The sequence below is a fragment of the Cryptosporidium andersoni genome (genome assembly GCF_001865355.1).
Source record: "Cryptosporidium andersoni isolate 30847 chromosome Unknown contig_39, whole genome shotgun sequence".
Taxonomy (NCBI): domain Eukaryota; phylum Apicomplexa; class Conoidasida; order Eucoccidiorida; family Cryptosporidiidae; genus Cryptosporidium; species Cryptosporidium andersoni.
Window position 1 is genome coordinate 185,468 of NW_027122789.1, and position 17,997 is coordinate 203,464.

General features: G+C 31.5%; 8 protein-coding genes across 8 annotated transcripts; 3 read left to right on the forward strand and 5 right to left on the reverse strand.

Moving 5' to 3' along the window:
• Positions 1–168: 168 nt before the first annotated feature.
• cand_035040 (uncharacterized protein) lies at positions 169–2,865 on the reverse strand (the record flags this gene model as incomplete). Its single annotated transcript, XM_067213730.1, has 1 exon — positions 169–2,865. The coding sequence occupies one exon, from the start codon at positions 2,863–2,865 to the stop codon at positions 169–171; it is 2,697 nt and encodes an 898-aa protein (XP_067070125.1).
• Positions 2,866–3,260: 395 nt separating this feature from the next.
• cand_035050 (uncharacterized protein) lies at positions 3,261–4,032 on the reverse strand (the record flags this gene model as incomplete). Its single annotated transcript, XM_067213731.1, has 3 exons — positions 3,261–3,364; positions 3,435–3,802; positions 3,869–4,032. The coding sequence occupies 3 exons, from the start codon at positions 4,030–4,032 to the stop codon at positions 3,261–3,263; spliced, it is 636 nt and encodes a 211-aa protein (XP_067070126.1).
• Positions 4,033–4,470: 438 nt separating this feature from the next.
• On the forward strand, positions 4,471–5,361 carry cand_035060 (cell division protein kinase 2; the record flags this gene model as incomplete). The annotated part of the gene is made up of 1 exon (XM_067213732.1): positions 4,471–5,361. One exon carries the CDS (start codon positions 4,471–4,473, stop codon positions 5,359–5,361), a length of 891 nt encoding a protein of 296 aa, XP_067070127.1.
• Positions 5,362–5,759: 398 nt separating this feature from the next.
• On the forward strand, positions 5,760–10,727 carry cand_035070 (ubiquitin carboxyl-terminal hydrolase family protein; the record flags this gene model as incomplete). Its single annotated transcript, XM_067213733.1, has 1 exon — positions 5,760–10,727. The coding sequence occupies one exon, from the start codon at positions 5,760–5,762 to the stop codon at positions 10,725–10,727; it is 4,968 nt and encodes a 1,655-aa protein (XP_067070128.1).
• An 81-nt stretch (positions 10,728–10,808) lies between these two features.
• Positions 10,809–11,675, reverse strand: cand_035080 (YIP1 domain-containing protein; the record flags this gene model as incomplete). Its single annotated transcript, XM_067213734.1, has 1 exon — positions 10,809–11,675. The coding sequence occupies one exon, from the start codon at positions 11,673–11,675 to the stop codon at positions 10,809–10,811; it is 867 nt and encodes a 288-aa protein (XP_067070129.1).
• Positions 11,676–11,810: 135 nt separating this feature from the next.
• cand_035090 (uncharacterized protein) lies at positions 11,811–14,591 on the reverse strand (the record flags this gene model as incomplete). The annotated part of the gene is made up of 1 exon (XM_067213735.1): positions 11,811–14,591. The coding sequence occupies one exon, from the start codon at positions 14,589–14,591 to the stop codon at positions 11,811–11,813; it is 2,781 nt and encodes a 926-aa protein (XP_067070130.1).
• Positions 14,592–15,702: 1,111 nt separating this feature from the next.
• Positions 15,703–16,533, reverse strand: cand_035100 (tRNA methyltransferase catalytic subunit; the record flags this gene model as incomplete). The annotated part of the gene is made up of 1 exon (XM_067213736.1): positions 15,703–16,533. One exon carries the CDS (start codon positions 16,531–16,533, stop codon positions 15,703–15,705), a length of 831 nt encoding a protein of 276 aa, XP_067070131.1.
• A 188-nt stretch (positions 16,534–16,721) lies between these two features.
• On the forward strand, positions 16,722–17,937 carry cand_035110 (RNA recognition family protein; the record flags this gene model as incomplete). Its single annotated transcript, XM_067213737.1, has 1 exon — positions 16,722–17,937. A coding segment is annotated over one exon (1,216 nt), but the record flags the coding sequence as incomplete, so codon positions are not given.
• Positions 17,938–17,997: the final 60 nt, after the last annotated feature.

Here is a 17,997-nt window from a genome sequence, read left to right on the forward strand (position 1 = left end):
AAGGTGAGTCGGTTCTATACTCTTTCAAAAATTAAACTCAAGGAGACATATATTTACTTTGTTATGATGGTTGTGTATCAAGCGCCAAAAGGGCTCACTGTTAAATTTGCAGAATACAGAAATTACCTAAAATATTTGATAAATAAGGAAATGTTTAGATTCTAAATTTTAAAGTGGAATACTACCTAAAGCTGATGGCAAAACTATATTTCCAGGTGAAGAAAAGAAACCTGATTCCCAATATTTTTTTATAATATCTGAGGCTGATATAAAAGGTTGACTAATCTGTGCAATACTTTGTATAATAGGAAAGTTATCTTTCGTAGACTCTTTAATAATTTGTGGTTGTAATATATTTGAACTAGTCAAGGTATTCCTCCACTCTTCATTAATAACTTTATTTCTACGTAATCCTTGAGTTCCTAATGTATTTGTTGGGAAATTTGGTACTAATTGGTTATATGGCTGAGTGTTTTCGCCATATGTTATTTCTTTAAGAACTTGTTGAAATAAGATCTTAAGTTCATATCGCCTAAGAGATAATAATCTGATTGTGTGAGCCGTAATACCATAAATTAATGTTATTAATATATGAGCTAAAAAGGATGCGAGTGAGAACCAAGTAAAACACATGCAAAGCATCGTTCCTCTCGTAACGAGTAGAAATAAAATATCTCTGTATAAAATTCCTAGAAGAATATCTGTGAGACGAATTCCTTTTATTGTATCAGGACCTATTAGTAATTCATTAAGACTAACTGGAGCAAGTCCATATCTGCAGTTTAATAGTAATAATACAGATCCTGTACTTATAAAACCAAGTTCATCTTCTCTACAGTGTTCATTAGTATATCCGCGAGATATTCGCTTATTATTTAATCCAATAGTAGGCTGATTAGGAGTATTAGAACTAGGTGCATTATTATTTAACCATTGTTTTTTTCCTATTGGACTTGCAAAACGGAGAAATTTGCGTCCTAGGAAAGCACTTGATAAAGGAAAGTAATTAAACAAGAGTAACAAAGCTGCAGGACACATACAAAGGAGTACTAAAATGTAAGCAACATCAATCCCATTTCTAGATAAATATGGATCTATATATGCAGAATTTCGAATTGTATGAACAACAGAAAAAAAGGAATTAAGAATAACCATTTGGTAGAAAGCTCCTCCTATTATCTCCACAACTCCACAGGTACCATACCAAAGGATGATATAACCAATTGCATTTATTAGGACTATACCTATATATCCAGCACTACAGGGTGTAGTATTGGAATATTTAGCATTACTCAAGTATGGGAAAAACCAAGTTGAATAACACTGACTCTGAGAACCTTGGGAATTTGTATTTCTACATAAAATAACAATAATAATTTGGGATATGAGTGGAATTATAAATGCCAATGAAAGTCTAATATTCTGAAATTGGGAAAGTTCTAAAGAATTGTCAAGAAAACAAGCTAGATAAGCAGATTGACCACTTCTTTGAAATGTATAAAATATCTGCTTAAGAATAACTTTAATACTAAATCCGTATGGGGGGATTTTCCTATTAATCTTGACATCTTTAATAATATCCATTATTTCATTATTAATTTCTTTTGAGCGTATATCAGGTTGTGAAAAAGATTCTTTAGCTTCACGAGTTATTTCAGGTGGAATAGACCCATCTTTTGGGGCTTGAGTATTTATAAGAAGTGAGTTATTAAGAGGTTCTATTGTAGTCTTGCTTGCTTTTTGACGGAAAAGAATATTAGAAAGAGATCTTTGGTAAGAATGAAGGTTCATAGTTTGTTGAGAATGATCAGGTTTAAGAGTATTTATTGAAGTATTATCAAAGTTCATATTAATTCCTGGTGTAACTAATTCAAGTGATGAATTCCTTAAATCCATTGTTTTTGATCTCCCAATATGTAATTGGGGCTTTCCACGAGTTGCAGGAATAATCGGAGGATTACTTTGAGTATTTTCTTGTGATATCCCAAGATCATCAAAGAAAGAAGCTCTTTGAGAGTTTTTTGATCTCTCTTTCTCAGCTAGTCTACATTGATTTAATCGAACAATCTGTAAGGGAATAAATAAAAGATTCTTCATAATCCAGGGATTAAAGCCAGGAATTACAGGAAATGTTAACCATATATAAATTCGAAGAATTAACAATGGAATATCAACAAGAAATATTCCAACTAGTGCAGCATGCTTACGGACAATATAAACATCTCCTCCTTTGTGATAAAAAGGTGTATATTCACCACCACCACTTGTTGGAAATGACAAACCATGAAAAAATAAGACTATAATCAAAATCATCCCTGCATAAAGATATATCCACGGTGAATTTACAATAACGGATGTTGGATATTGTTCATGTTGTATTTGTACCACTATATCAATTAAATCTAATAATACATGAGTTACTAAGTCTGAATGTAACAAACCCTCTGTAGATAGTACATAAATTGGTGATCCATATAGTTGAGGAGCTGCTCTAAATGATAATAATATATATATGGCTGGAGTAATAAATAGAATTATAGGGAAAACTGATGTAGGAAATATTGGATAAGGTAATAAGTATTTTAAAGATATATTCATAGACAATTCATCAGGTTTGTACCACACAAGAAATATTGTCTTCAAAGTTAATACCAAACTATACCAAAACCATTGTAAACCACCTGCTGTTGCACTATTGTTCTCATGTCTCCTCAAGAGAAAATTCAGAAGTAACAGGCCATCTCCAATTAAAAAAATTAAAAATAAGAGGCTATACTTATACATCCAAAGATATATTAAAGTAGCCTGTGTAACAAAAAGAGAGGCTGCAAGAGCTAATGATACGTTGGAGAATTTGAGTACCATTACTCTTAGCTTTCAGTTGTAAGATTGATATTTTAAGCTATATATATGCTAAAAATTCAATATAATTACTTTCTAGTTACTTCTAATTTATATCTCTTCTTATTCATCAGGTTGGTATTTACTTTATATACACACAGATTTCGTCTTGTTTATCATCTCTTTGGCGCTATACGGGCAATAAATAACTCTTATTACAAAGGCTAGGTTGGATATATGGAATTTCTCTAAAATATTTAAATTTACTTCTTTAAAATCCTCAAGTTTTAATCGAATTCCAATAAATCCCCCTTTTTTTGCTTATCTTTCTGGGTAAAATCTAAATTTAAATCTTGGAATATTTGTCTTTTAAGTATCTTCTTGTAAGAATAATCATCTACAAAAATACTAATAACTAACTATTCCTTTGGATCTACAGATAAAATCTCCAAAAGAGCTTTTTTATTTGATATTAACACATTATCTACTTTTTGGTAGGTACTAGGAGTACATGATAAAGTTACTACATAGATTTCAATATTATTTAGAGAAATTTAGAGAAATAATAATATTTTCAAATATTTCAGACTTACCTAAAGTCTCAGAATCTATTTTGCTATCTAAATTTCCTTTATTTAATTTTGGATTCCAGTTATAACCCTCATTTAAGCTGAATTCAGACATCCCTTTAATTAGATCGAAAGTTATCTCTAGATTTCTGAAAGCTTCTGCAACACGATGTAAAAAAATACTACTTAAACTTGGAGCCTCGTAAATAGTTCCAGCAATAATATAATACAATTGTAAAGGAATTTCTCGTTGATATTGTATTAGAAATTTTTGAATAATAAATATTCCAAATTGATTTGGGACTATCCAAGTTGATCCAGGTGGAAGAGAAATCCGATCTAAACCTTCTTCATTTACATATATTAATTTATACTCTATACCTTCAACTTCTCTAAAAAAAATATAAAACAAATTTGTGTAAAATAAGCCTATTTAAATCATTTAGGAGTACACTTACTCGCAAGACAGCTGATTCATTTTTCTTTGAATATTCAAGCTATTCGGATCATGAAATGGAGATAAGAAAAAATATTCAAGAGCTAATGTTGGAGATAAGACAAATCTGCCTAACCATAAGTCATCTCTAAATGATTTTAATGGGTTACCTAAAATGTCTGTCATTTCTTAAACCTATAGGGCTTACCAAGAAATTTCTATAAGGATATTGACAGACTTTAATATGACCGCTTAATTGGAGTTTTAACAGCTACTAAATTAAAGTAATTTAATCTAAGATACCAATATACTTAATATAAATTATTCAAAATATTTACTACAGATTTTAAAATAGTGTGGAATTTGTATAAAATATTCAATATTTGATTATTAGTATATATTTAGTCACGTTTTGCAAGACTACTTCGAGCGCCATATAATAATCCCACCCTCAATGTAAAATTTCAAAGCTTATGCTTGTTCAAATCTATTCTAGAATTTACTTAAAATATTAGATAATATAATTAAGTGGATAAGTAGTTTATGGTTAAAGGATAAATTCTAAGATTGCTGTGGAGCTAACTAGACCTAATCCTTTTTGTTATATAATTTTGATATATATTTATGGAGAAATATCAAAAGCTAGAAAAGGTAGGAGAAGGAACTTATGGAGTAGTATACAAAGCGCAGGATACCCAAGGAAGAATTGTAGCATTAAAAAGGATTCGTTTAGAAGCAGAGGATGAAGGAATTCCTTCAACAGCTATTCGAGAGATCTCTCTATTAAAGGAGCTTCATCATCCTAATATAGTGAGATTATGTGATGTGATGCATTCTGAAAGACGATTAACTTTGGTATTTGAATTTATGGAGAAAGATCTGAAGAAGATCTTAGATGCAAATTCTCATGGTTTGGAACCGAAGCTAGTTCAATCATACTTATATCAACTTTTAAGGGGTGCAGCTCATTGCCATCAACATAGGATATTACATAGAGATCTCAAACCTCAAAACTTACTTATTAATAATGATGGTGCTCTTAAACTAGCTGACTTTGGTCTAGCAAGAGCTTTTGGGATACCAGTAAGAAGTTATACTCATGAAGTTGTAACTCTATGGTATAGAGCTCCAGATGTATTAATGGGGAGTAAGAAATATTCTACTTCAGTAGATATATGGAGTATAGGGTGTATTTTTGCAGAGATGTCTAATGGGAAACCTCTTTTTCCAGGAACATCGGATGAAGATCAACTTTTAAAGATTTTCTCTGTTTTAGGGACCCCAAATCCAACAATCTGGCCTCAGATTCAGGAGTTACCACTCTGGAAACAAAGGACATTCCAAACATTTGAAGCTAAACAGTGGAGTTCTGTTGTCCCAAATTTGGATTCTGCAGGTATTGACCTACTAAGTAAAATGCTTATGTTTGATCCAAATAAACGAATAACAGCACAAGACGCTATGCAGCATACGTACTTTAATACATTACATCCCTCTGTTAAGAATATGGGATAATTATGCATCATTTGTGATATCACAAAGTATTCACTTAATTTATTTAAAACTGTAGTTCACTTAGTGCATTAGTTATATATTAACTACTGTTACCCTCTTAATTTAGCCCCGATAATCTTTTATTTAATCTTGAGTTTCTAAATACAGCCAATCAGCCGCTGGCGCATTATATGTAACCGTGTTCCTTTGTGGAATTTGTAGGTACTGTAAGGGTTTATATTTAAGGGATTTGGGTTCATTTAATGTAGTGATTGGGTTGATTTTCAGAAATTAATCATTTTAATATATTTGGAGGATTGTATGACCACAGGAAATGAATTGTGGGGATTTTTATTTTACAAGTATCTTTGACTGAATGCACTATAAAGGGCTAACAATTGACAATAATACTAGGGAAGATGCGTTCCAGTGAAATAAATCACATAAATTACTTAGATCTTGAGAAAATTCCTAATGGTGTGATAACAGAAATGCTTATGAGTCTTTATGTATATAACATTTATAGACCAAATCTGGAATTATATGATTCTATTACAAATAAAAATCCATTTAGTCTACTTGATATACATAGTAAGTCCTTTAAAAATACAAAAGGTATTTGGAGAAAGGGATCAATTAGAAATTGGTTTAAAGTAAGTGATGAAATTTCTAGAGATGCAACTTCTGTAAAGGTAACTCCTAAGGAATATATAAACTTATATAAGTCTACTTATAAATACTCTGGGATTCGTAATTTAGGAGCTACATGTTATATGGGGTCTTATCTTCAGTATTTATTTATGAATTTGGATTTTAGATCAAAATTTTTACAAATTCCATGTGATTCCCTCGTAGACTCTACTGATAATCTTATAGAGAGTCCAGATTGTACAAAATCTACGTTATATCCTTATTCTAAATTAAAAAGTGGGGAGAGCTTTTTAACTTGTATGGCAACCCCTTCAAAGTCTGAGAAAGATAGCTTTTGTAAGAGTATTGAATACAAAAAATATAAAATGAAAGATAATTATGAGAGTACTAGTTCTAATAACACATCAAAACCTAGGAATTCTCTACTTGCATTAAGTGAACTTCAAAAGATTTTTTTGTTAATGGAAAGTGGGAAACATCCAGTTGTAGATCCTTCTACATTTGCTAAAGCTTTAAAGATAAGTACTGAGAACCAAGAGGATGCGACTGAATTTGCAGCTCTACTTCTAAGCCTGTTTGAAGATAAAATTGAGGTATTGGAGAAAATTTTAAATAAAGACAAATTGGGGAATACTAATACACAGAATAATCATATAAAACTACTAGATAATTTTCTTGAATTTGGGGAGACTAGTTCTGCAAATAATTCACATACTAATCCTGAATATTCTCAAATATCAAAATTTTCCTATTCAAATTTTATACCTAAATTATTTCGTGGCACACTGGATTACTATGTAGAATGTCAAACCTGTTTCAACAAAACTCATATATTAGACCATTTTTATGAAATTAGACTTCAAATACTACTTAACAACAATATTATGACTTCTGATATTTCCAATAATATCAGAGACTTGAATTTAATTGGTGAAGATATTAATTGTACAACTTTTGTTTCTGATGAATCTGGGGATAAAAAAAATTCTCCTAGCTGTATAACTCTGGAGAAAGCTTTTGATAATTTCTTTAGACATGAACGTCTAACAGGGGAAAATCAGTATATGTGCGAACTTTGTGGATACAAAACTGATGCTATTAAGCACTGTACATTACGAGAACTACCTCCTTATCTACATATTTGTTTACAGAGATATATCTATGACCCTTGTTCCTATACAAGAAAAAAGTTATCATTACCAGTAGATTTTCCTATGGACTTAAATATTAAACCTTATTGTGGTGATAAAGTTTGTATTGAAAGAAAAGTAAAACAGGAACTAAACAATAAGTCCAATATCTATAGTGATAATGAAATAATATATTCGCAAGTTTATGACATTGATACCTTACCAAATGAAATGCTTCAATATGAGTTTATTGGTATTTTAGAACATCAAGGACAATCTGCAATGAGTGGTCATTACACTGCTTCTTTAAAAGATTTTGAATTCATATCACCTTGTCAAGCAGAAGATTGTCCTTATAGAATAAATGTAAATGGAACTAAAGCAAAATTATCTTCTAAATCAACGGATAAATCTTCTACTTTTCAAAATATACCAAGTATTTCTGAAAAAATACCAAAATATAAGAAAGGTGGAAAAAACTCTCATAAAAAAATTTTAATGAATCCTGAAACTTTAGGATGTGATATTTTAGATAACAAATGTAACCTAAAGGATTCTTTAAACTTAAGCCTTTCACAAGAATCCAATATAGGATCCCAACCTGTAAAATCTGGGAATAATATAAAACCTGAACAAAAAAGGTCCTCAAACTTAGAACATTCTAGAGATATTAAAAAAAGGAAACAAAGATATGTTTTTCCCGAAAATGAGGCTGTGAGTCGCAGAAAAGTAGAGGTATTTCCAAGCTCTGCTCCTGTAGAACTTATGGCACAATATCGTCTAGCTCAGTTCATGTCTCAATTAAAATATAATCAACCATTGAATTTGGATCTCTCGGAAAAATTACAATCTATAAACCAAATGTTAAGAACTGAACCCTTAACCCCAACTGCAGCTGAACCTCATATGAGTCAAAATAAACTTTATACATTATTAATGTTGCATGAATTACAACGTAGAAATGCAACACTACTAAATCCAGATGTATCGAGCTGTTATTCCCCTATATTTCAAAGTTTAAAATCAATATATACTACCTCTGAACATTCACAGACTCTTAAAATAGACCTTTCTCAATCTGAAGTTACATATGAAGCTAAACAACCTTCAATATCAAAAGAATATATACAAAATTCTGAATCTGATATAACAAATATATTGGAATCTTCCCAAGATTCAACGATTGTAGATTCTTCACAGCAATCTACACTAGCTGCAAGTCCGAGATTACAAAACTCTACTATACAGAGAGTACCTCAGGATGATCCTTACATAAAATCTGATATTTACTCTTGGCCACTTAATTCAAATCCTAATGCATTTAGATTCTTGAATCCACTTCTGAACTATCAAACTTCATCGATACCTCATGCAAATCAATCTACTGTTCAACAACCACTCTTTGACCAAGACCAAAATACTCAATGTTCTTTACTAAACCTTGGAACGACTTACAGGATGGGAAATCCGATGTTAAATATAAATTCTGTAGCTGATCCTTTGAAGTCACCTCAACTTCAACATGGGATTGCTCTACAACAAGTTAACACACCCAATTTTTTTGGGCAAAATTTACAAGATATGCAAAACTTAGAGCATATTCAAGCAATCAGACAAGGTGAAATGATGTTCCAGCAGGTAAGAAACCTGAATAGTAACTCTGTTGACAATATAACTAACACACCAAATCATGAGATAACTACAAAAAATAACTCTAGAACAGTATCATCACCTTTAATAAAATTCAAGAATGGAGGACTGAAAGGAGGAGATGGGCAGGAAGAAACGGAATTTATAAATGAAAGATTTAATTCAGAGAAAATAAGTGGAATGAAAATGGAATCTCATACAGAATGCACAAAATTATATTCTGGAACAGTGATTCATGAAAATTTAAGACAAACTCTCCCTTCTAAGTGTGAATCTATACAATATAACGATGATCAAAATCTAATTATGAAAAATCAACAATTGATACCCTCCTCCCCAGAGAACAAAGGTATACCGAGTAATAAATCCAACTTTTTGGGTCAGAATACTGAGAAAGTAGTTCAAGAATACAAACAAATTAAACAAAATTCTCAAGGTATAACGAAAAAATCAAATAAATTAGTTACTAAACATAAGTTTGATGTTTCACATTCATCCCATGAAATCCAAAACATCAAAATATCACATTGTAAATGCAAAATAGATCATGAACTTCAAAAACGCTGGAACTGGGTACACTTTAATGACAAGGATGTTCAAGAGTGGTACCCTAAGACTATAGGTAAAGATAATAAGAGAATGACAAGCAAAACTGGCTATATGCTTATATATAAAAGAAAGGATTGGGATCCAAAATTGAAAATGTCTCATAGTACTAAAGAAACAGAAGATTTGGCTCCAAGCCCACCACTACCTAAAAAAGAAGAAAATCGTTCCAAACTCTATTCTCAGCAGATAACTTTAATATCTACTGCTGAGTTGAAGTGTTTATCAGATATATGCGATATTAGAAGAAAACATGTTGAATATTTAAGAGATTGTGTTCTGCAACCTACATTGAAGAAATGGTCTGATAAATGGTTATATGTACTTGAGGTATCCCAAGGAAATGATGAGTACATTGCTTCAAATTTCCCTTTCTTAGAATTCGTTACTGTACCAAGTGCTTGGTGGAGTGATTTCATATATGGAATGGATATATGTAAAGCTGTACTTAGATATAAAAGAGACAATCACAATGTTAAGAATCTTCATAATCGCGAGTTAATAGACACAACTGATTTATGGGATTTGTCATCCATGCAATGTATACATTGTGAAGTTGGTAAAAAAATCTTACTGAGCCCCTTAGCTTTCTGGAATGGTCGTTTAAAGCTATTTCCTCCAGAAGCATTCACTAGCCTACTAGAATGTCTTGAAGTTGAAAAACAGAAAATCCAAAACATTGATTTATTTGAAGATTCAATTATATTAAAAAACTCAGGTGTAACTGGGATGAATCCACTAATATTAAAGGATATGATCTGTTCTTCTTGCTCAAAAGAATTATACACCATTTTGCAAATAAGCTTAAGTGAATTAGACTTGATCTCCGAAATGTACTATTATGAGCCAGATCATAATAAACAAGAAGAAATATGTGTACTAAATGTGAAAGTCATCAATAATATTCTTAAAGAATATGATATAGATAAATGTAATAGAAAAAGTAAGGGGAAACCTAAAAGTGAGAGACGGCAATTATTATTTAAGGACATTGAAGCTCAAATTGAAAAATTAATTTTAGAAACTCAGAGTGAAAAGACAGGTCATGGAAATTCAAGGGTGTTTACTAACAATTCCGATAATATATTAGATTTGAGCAAAGATATAAGGCCTGGAAGTCCTTTGTGCCCCCATGATTTGGTTGTAATACCTAGGTTTAAGCTTAGAATATTCAAGCTAGTTCCAACTAAATTAGTTAGAGAACTCATAAGGCTGGAAAATTTGAGAGCTGAAAAAATCTCTAATTATTTAAATTCCTTCAATAGAAATAGCAAACTAGAGGCAAAGGTTCGATATATGTGTTCAAATATTATTAAAGTATGCTGGGTCTGTACTATTCAGGCACAATAACTTTTAAACTATGCCATATTTATATCACTATAGTACTAGGTATTATAATATACTTCTTTAAATCAAAAATATATACATCACTCAATAATTCATGATAAATATCTTTAAAGCCAATAATAGTATTAAATCGGGTATAATTAGTACACTCAATGATGTTAAGCCATTATGCTGCTTTTTCCCCTTGATATATAGAGAATCATACCTAAACAAAATACTTATTGAACAACAAAAAATTAGTGTAAGCCAATTTAAGAATTTCATTGGCAAGAATATATATAGTATGAATCCTGGTACTAGAGGACTTAAACTATATCCATATATACTCAAAAGTAGTGTCAGTGGTGTATAATCACATTTATACCAAAGAAAAAAGTAATTGGAAATTGCAGAACTCATTATATAAGAAAATATGATAGAGAAAGAGGATGGGAGTTTACCTATTTCAGCAGGCAACATATAATTTGTACCAATTCGTGGTAGTATACTTGAATACATGCCAATAATAAGTGATAGTGTAACTCCTATCCATAATGGTCCATATAAATCACTTTTTTTTGATTCATCTAAACTTTTACAATAGAACATTTCAAAATCCCCCTTATCATCTTGAAAAGTTATATTATTATTCGTTATTCCACGCCAAATATGATTAAGGGTATTCTTGTCCTTAGCAATTTCAAAACTCTTAACTATACGTCTTTTAACTTCACTTGTTGTTACATCAAAATAACCTTTAGTACTTGTCCAACAGATCGGGTTTATTAAATTTAAAATATTTGAGATTAAATCAAATGATGAGTCCAAATTTTCCTGGTTATTCTTATCCTTAGCATCTTTTGAAGTTGGTTTTAGAGGCACCATTTCTCCAATAGCTTTAATATTCATTAGTTCTATATCATTGTCTCCATCTAAATTGACAGTCTCCACATTAAACTTAAGTTCTTCCATCTCCTAGTAATACTGAAGCTAAAACCTTCATAGTAGAAACAGCAGCTTCAAATATAAACTTAGCGCTATGTATATACGTGTTACACTTAAAATGCTACAGGAGAACAAAATTAAGATTAAAAACTAGTTTTGGAATTACTGACATCCAGACCTTCCTCTTAATGAGACTTCAATAGTATCATTTTCTCTAACATTATAGTCAAAAGGAGAGAGGCTCAAGTCTATCTCGACATCCTTGTAATAAAAAATTACATCTGAAACGGCAATATTAACATTTCTAGAATAGCTATCAGCTAGTCTAGAAAATGGAGTACTCATAGATGCATTAAAACGTAGTTTAGCCAAATATGGGAAATTTCTAGAACCTACAAGGAATAATGAGATCCAAATTTTTTGAGAATATTGTAATGTTTTATAACCTATTGCGTGCAGGACTGCAGGACCACGTAAAATCCCATAGTCAATAGGAGTTAAATCAGGTATCAATCGATCCTTTATTCCATATCTTACTATATAGAAGTCTACAATACCCTCATGAATGGAAACTACATCTCTAAAGTATCTCACGAGTTTTCTAAAAGGTGCAGTAGCAGGTATGCGGAAAATACTAGTTGGTATAATAGATATTGATTCAATTATTCCAATAATATGGATTTCAATAAGATTTGGAAGTGATAACTCAGCAATATGAGGTTGTATATTAGGTGTTGTTGCAGGAGAAGGTTGTGGAACAGTTGGCATACTTAGCTGCTGTGAGACAACTTCTGATTGGGTTCCATGTGTATTAGGGTTATATAAATTATTTTCACCTTCATTATTATCAAATAAGTTACCACTATTATTAGTCACATTATTTTCAATATTTTCGTTATTAATATTATCATTTCTATCGACTAAGTCAGAATTTCCGGTACTCTCCTCTTGATCAGTTCTTGAGATTCTTTCCTCTTGAGTTACATTATCTATTAAATTAATTCTATTCAATCTTTCTTCATCCTCCTCTTCTCCATCCTCATTAACTATATTTACATTCTTTGTTAGTACAATCATTTCAGGTTTTCTTCCACATGCTCTAGAAACTATTTTTGCTAAATTTGCAGGTGAGTGATTTGAAAAAATCATCTTCTTTGCTCTAGGAGTATAGGCAGCGAGGCACTGAATAACAATAGGAGGTATTAATTGCATATTATCAAAAGATGATGTTTGAGATTGAAGAACTCTTACAGATTTTGCTTTGGACAGATAAGGATATAGTTGTCCAAGTATAGGCAAATAGAGATCTTTCTCTTCCAGAGCTATTTCATGTATATAAGAATTAAATATTATACGATTACAGTGACTGCGACATATTGAGCGAAACATTGCAAACTCTCTAATTGTGAGAAATTTGCAGATACAGCATAATAAATGTACTGATATATTCATTTGTTTACTTTGATTATTGCTAGCTATACCTAAAGCTGAACTATTATAAACAAGAGAATCATGAAATCTTAATAGGCTTCTTAATCCGAAGTAAGGAATTACTGAATATTTGCTACAAAGACGAATTAATATTGTTGGACCTTCTGTAGTATCATCATCTGAATTATCAATATATTTCTCTTGTATAATGTAGTCATCAATCATCATTCCTACTATTTCAAGATCTTTACCTTTAAATTTGAGTGCTATCTCTCCACCTTGGTTCCAATTTTCTATAGTGCTAGTATTATCTATATTTGGTGAACTCGATTTCTTATCAGCTTCTAAAACTCCAACAACCACAGAATCTAAATTACTAAAACCAATTAAGTACTTTGAGTCTATAGTCTCATTAGCTGTTTTTCCGGGCCATCCAATCTCACCAACATATTGTGGCTGTTGGTTATTAGTACTTATACCATTTATTCTAGTTCTTATGGCTCTATGTATAATTATATTATTTCTGTTTACTTCGGGACCATTCAAAAATACAAGATTTTTTGTTTCAAGTGCCAAAATATGAGCTTCTACTGTATTTAGATTGTTATTAGTTGATGTAATATTTTCATTTAACTTTTGCTTTTTTATCTTAAGTAAAGTGTCAGTCTTAAATTTCTTCTTTCGTAGCCAGGCATAACTACAAGAAGAGCAATTATTCAGTTTTAAAGGATGAATGAAAAGGGGAGAAGTGAATATTGTCGGATTCAAACGATATAAGTGAAGTGTTGAAACTTTTAGGGTTGTAAAAAGTCCCACTCGAAGAGAATTTGCAGGATAATATTTTGCCCAATTATCTATATTCAAAGGCAAATATTCATCCTCTTTAAGTTTCATATTGATAATTTGATTGTATAAATCTGCAAATTGCTTTGTTAAAAGAATAGCCATTTCTTTTTGAGCCACTATATTAATACTTTCTCGGGATTGATCTTCGTGAGTACAAGAATGTTTAAGACGAATAGGGATGCATATATAGAACATATCATGAAAATACAGAGGGTCTGCATTATTATGTGTCATGTGCTCTATATCATCACAATTTAACCAATCACCGGGAGTTGATAGTGGTAAACTGTGGCAGTTTACGTGAACAGTTCTGCATCTAATCCATTCCTTAGATTTTGAACTATTACTAGAAGATAAAAAGTCAGGTAGATCATTTGATATCTTTAAAAGCTCTAGAAACTTATGAAATATCAATTTGAGGATCATTACAATGTATTCATTATTTTCATCACTGCATTGCATTGCTAATTCCCTTATATCACACGAAGTATACATCACACTATGCTGGCACATCTCATTTGACTCAAGAGATAATTTTTCAAAGTTGAAAGAATCCAGAATATTTAATTTAGTATATCCATTCTTAACTGCGTCAGATGTTATAGAATTCTGTATATGCACCCTCCATTGCTCTAGTCCTGATATTGGGAATTGTGGTAAAGTCATAATATAAAACTGAGAGATAACTCAGTATTGTAGTATAAAAAAGATCTATAAAGCTGCTAAAATCTACTCAAACTAGAATCCAGGATTTAAGTTTAATATCAAGCGAACAAAATGCTATAAAAGCGGGTTTAGGAACGTGTAAAAAGCAAACAAACTTGATTTTATAGCTATTGATTATCCAAGAACCAATATTATTTACATGTTCTTAAGGAAATATAGGAAATTTAAAGCCTAACAAACTATTATCGTACTGATCTCAGAACTCCCTTATAGTACATACTATCAATAATAGACTGTCTCTCAATCATATTCTTATACTCATTCATTCTTTGCAAAAAATCCTTAACTTCGCTGTCTTTCTTATTTTTCTTTCTCATGAAATCTCGGAATATCATATGGCACTATATTATTTAGTAAGAATTTTTAAAATAAAGTTTAATATAAATTTTTAGTTAGTCAAAACTTACATTGTTCTTGAAGTAATATCTTAAATTAGGTGTTGCAAATTTTAAGATTCTAAATTGTATAGAATGGTATAATTGAGTTATAGCATTATTCTCCATAGTTCAGTATTAATATTATTCCAAACTAAAATACTAAATGGCAGTCAACCGCAATTAATCACGCAAGTAAGAAATTCTTACAGTTTGGAAACAGCTATGCATGCAAACTTTCAGTTTATAAATTATTTTAAAACTATATCATATACATACTAGATGGTTCTTCTACAATATAGATTGTATATTATTGTCATACAAGAAATAATTTGTATATCAATTATAGCTAAATCTCGTTACAAAATATATCACTCAAGATATGATAAAATAACTTATTTCACAACCTAAATCTTCTATTTATAAATTATAGGTATCTAGTTACAATGTATAAAGATTATAACAAAAGTATGTGTTGCATAAAAATTTACCTAATTAGCACAAGATATAAACATCCCCATCAAATAGATGCATCAACCGCCTAAATGATGCATACTGAGCTATATCTCAAATTTTTGTTTAAGCTAAATATTATGATATAAAATAAAATAGAAGTATATGTAGTGAAATACAGATGTATAGAGACAAGAGAATCAACATTAAGATTTTTAATAATACTATATAACGGGCTTTATAGCTAAAGTTAAATATCCAGTGTGTCCTCTTGTTGGTAGCTGATACCTTAATCCTTGATTTGGGAACTTCTTTAAAATTCCACGAACTATCCCCCATGGTTTATAAAGAACTTCAAATGTTCGAATCTGAATATATTTCAATTTGTTCAATTCAGCACAATTCTTCATTACCTGCTCAATGCAAGGCGAGAAGATAACAATTCTACCTCCTTTTACAAGTACTTCATCGGCATTACAGATTGCATTCCACGGAGATGGGAGGTCTAAAAAAACTGCATCAGCTGAGTGATCATGAATATTCTGATTCTTAAAACCAAATGAGCATACATCACGATGTTCACATACAACATTACAAATCTGGTATTTCTCAAAATCCTTTACAGCTTCTTCATAGCGCTCTTTGTCATATTCAAAGGTGAAGATAGTTCCATTAGGAGCTGTTGATCTAGCTAAAGATACAGTTAAAGAAGCACTTCCAGTACCTGCTTCAATGATGCGTTTCCCAGGAGATGTATCTAACAAAACAATTATCAAAGAAATATCTGCTTGATATATAATTTGGGTCCTATATCTTAAGCTTTGGGAGATAAACTCTGGTGAAAGTTTAAGGATAGCCATCCATTTACATTTACTTATATCCCATACTCTACTACCATATATGCTACCTATAATGTCGTTATGTAAAAAAACTCCTGATTTAGTTTGAACACGCTTGTTTGCCTCTAATTTGACCTGTAAAATAGTCTCATATCCCCCAAATAGGATAATTAGATCTCCCTCTTTACATCTCTCATATTTCTTATCGAGATACATTTAATATGCATAATAATAACAATTAAAATAGTATCGTTTAAAAGACCTACTGTAACCAGTCAAAAAGTAGAAAAGCTGTATTGTATGTATTACCGCTGAAAAGAAACGGGGTACAAGTAGGTATTACTAATCTGCTACATCATATACGGTCTATAGATTAGGAGTTAATAGTTGTAGTAAAGGAGAAAATGGACAAATTAAGGGATAACGACACCATAGATGATGATGAATGGTATGCAGGCTTAGGAGTAGTCCCAATTAGCACAGATAAGACAGGAAGTGAAGACAGGGGACAGAAGGAAACAATCGGAGAGGAGAAACCAGCTCAAACTTTTGATAATATCGCTATTGAAGAGGAAAATCAGAGAGTGCAGGATAGTACTATGCATGTAGATGGGGATGAACTGGATGATGCAGGAGGTTTAATACTTGCTGACGAGGTGAATAGCAGAAGTTACCACTCATTGCCCTATGTTAAGGCTACCGTTAATTCTGGAGTCCAATCAAAGTGCCAAAAGAGTTTGATGATGAGTAGGAAAGACCGAGTAATTTTTCTGGGTCCTCCACCAGAATTGTCTGAGAGAGCTCCTGTAGATATATCTAGTGGAGGCGTTGTAACACGTGTAGGCTCAATCATTGTTATATCTAACCTTATGTGGTGGATAAATGACATCCAAATTCGTGAATTAGCTATGGAATTTGGAACTTTGCGAGCAATTAGAATTATTGAACGTCCAAAAGATGGAAGATCTTTAGGAATTTGCTTAATTGAATATGTAAATCCTGAAAGTTCTCCAAAAGCATTACAGGGGATTTCAGCTAGTTTTGCAAAAAAGTATGATGGAAGACCATTATATGTGGTACCTTTACCTTTACATGGAGAACTTCATGTTGCACTGGATCATATTGTCCCTCATTGGAGCCGTGGAGGTATTATTAACGAGGATATATTAGCAATGATATGTCAACTGGTTGGTGTAGATATACAAACGGCAGGATTAGAGATACAACCTGAAACTGGGACTATAGTAGGTTTTGTACAACCTAGATTTGCAGATTATGCTTCGTATTATTTCCCTGATGGAACTCCTTCATGGTTTCCACCTCTCTATGTAGAAGCCTTACGTCATATCAAGGATATGATTCCTCCTGCAAAGCTTGCAAACAGATTACATACAAATAAGTCGAATTCTGGTCGTAATGGGAGAAACAATAATGCAATTTCTACGAATAATGCTGAAAGTGAAATTGAAGATCGTGAAGATTCTGTTAGCAATGAAGGAAGCAATCCAAAGAGAGCCTCGCCAAACTACATAAGCAGAAGTGCGAGAGCAAATAGAGCAGGTGCAGTTTATGATGAAGAAGATAGGGATAGAGGTTTTAGAAATAGGAGAGATTACAGAGGTAGAGAAAAGGATCGAGATAGAGATAGGGATAGAAGCGAAAGAGATCGAACTGAAAGAG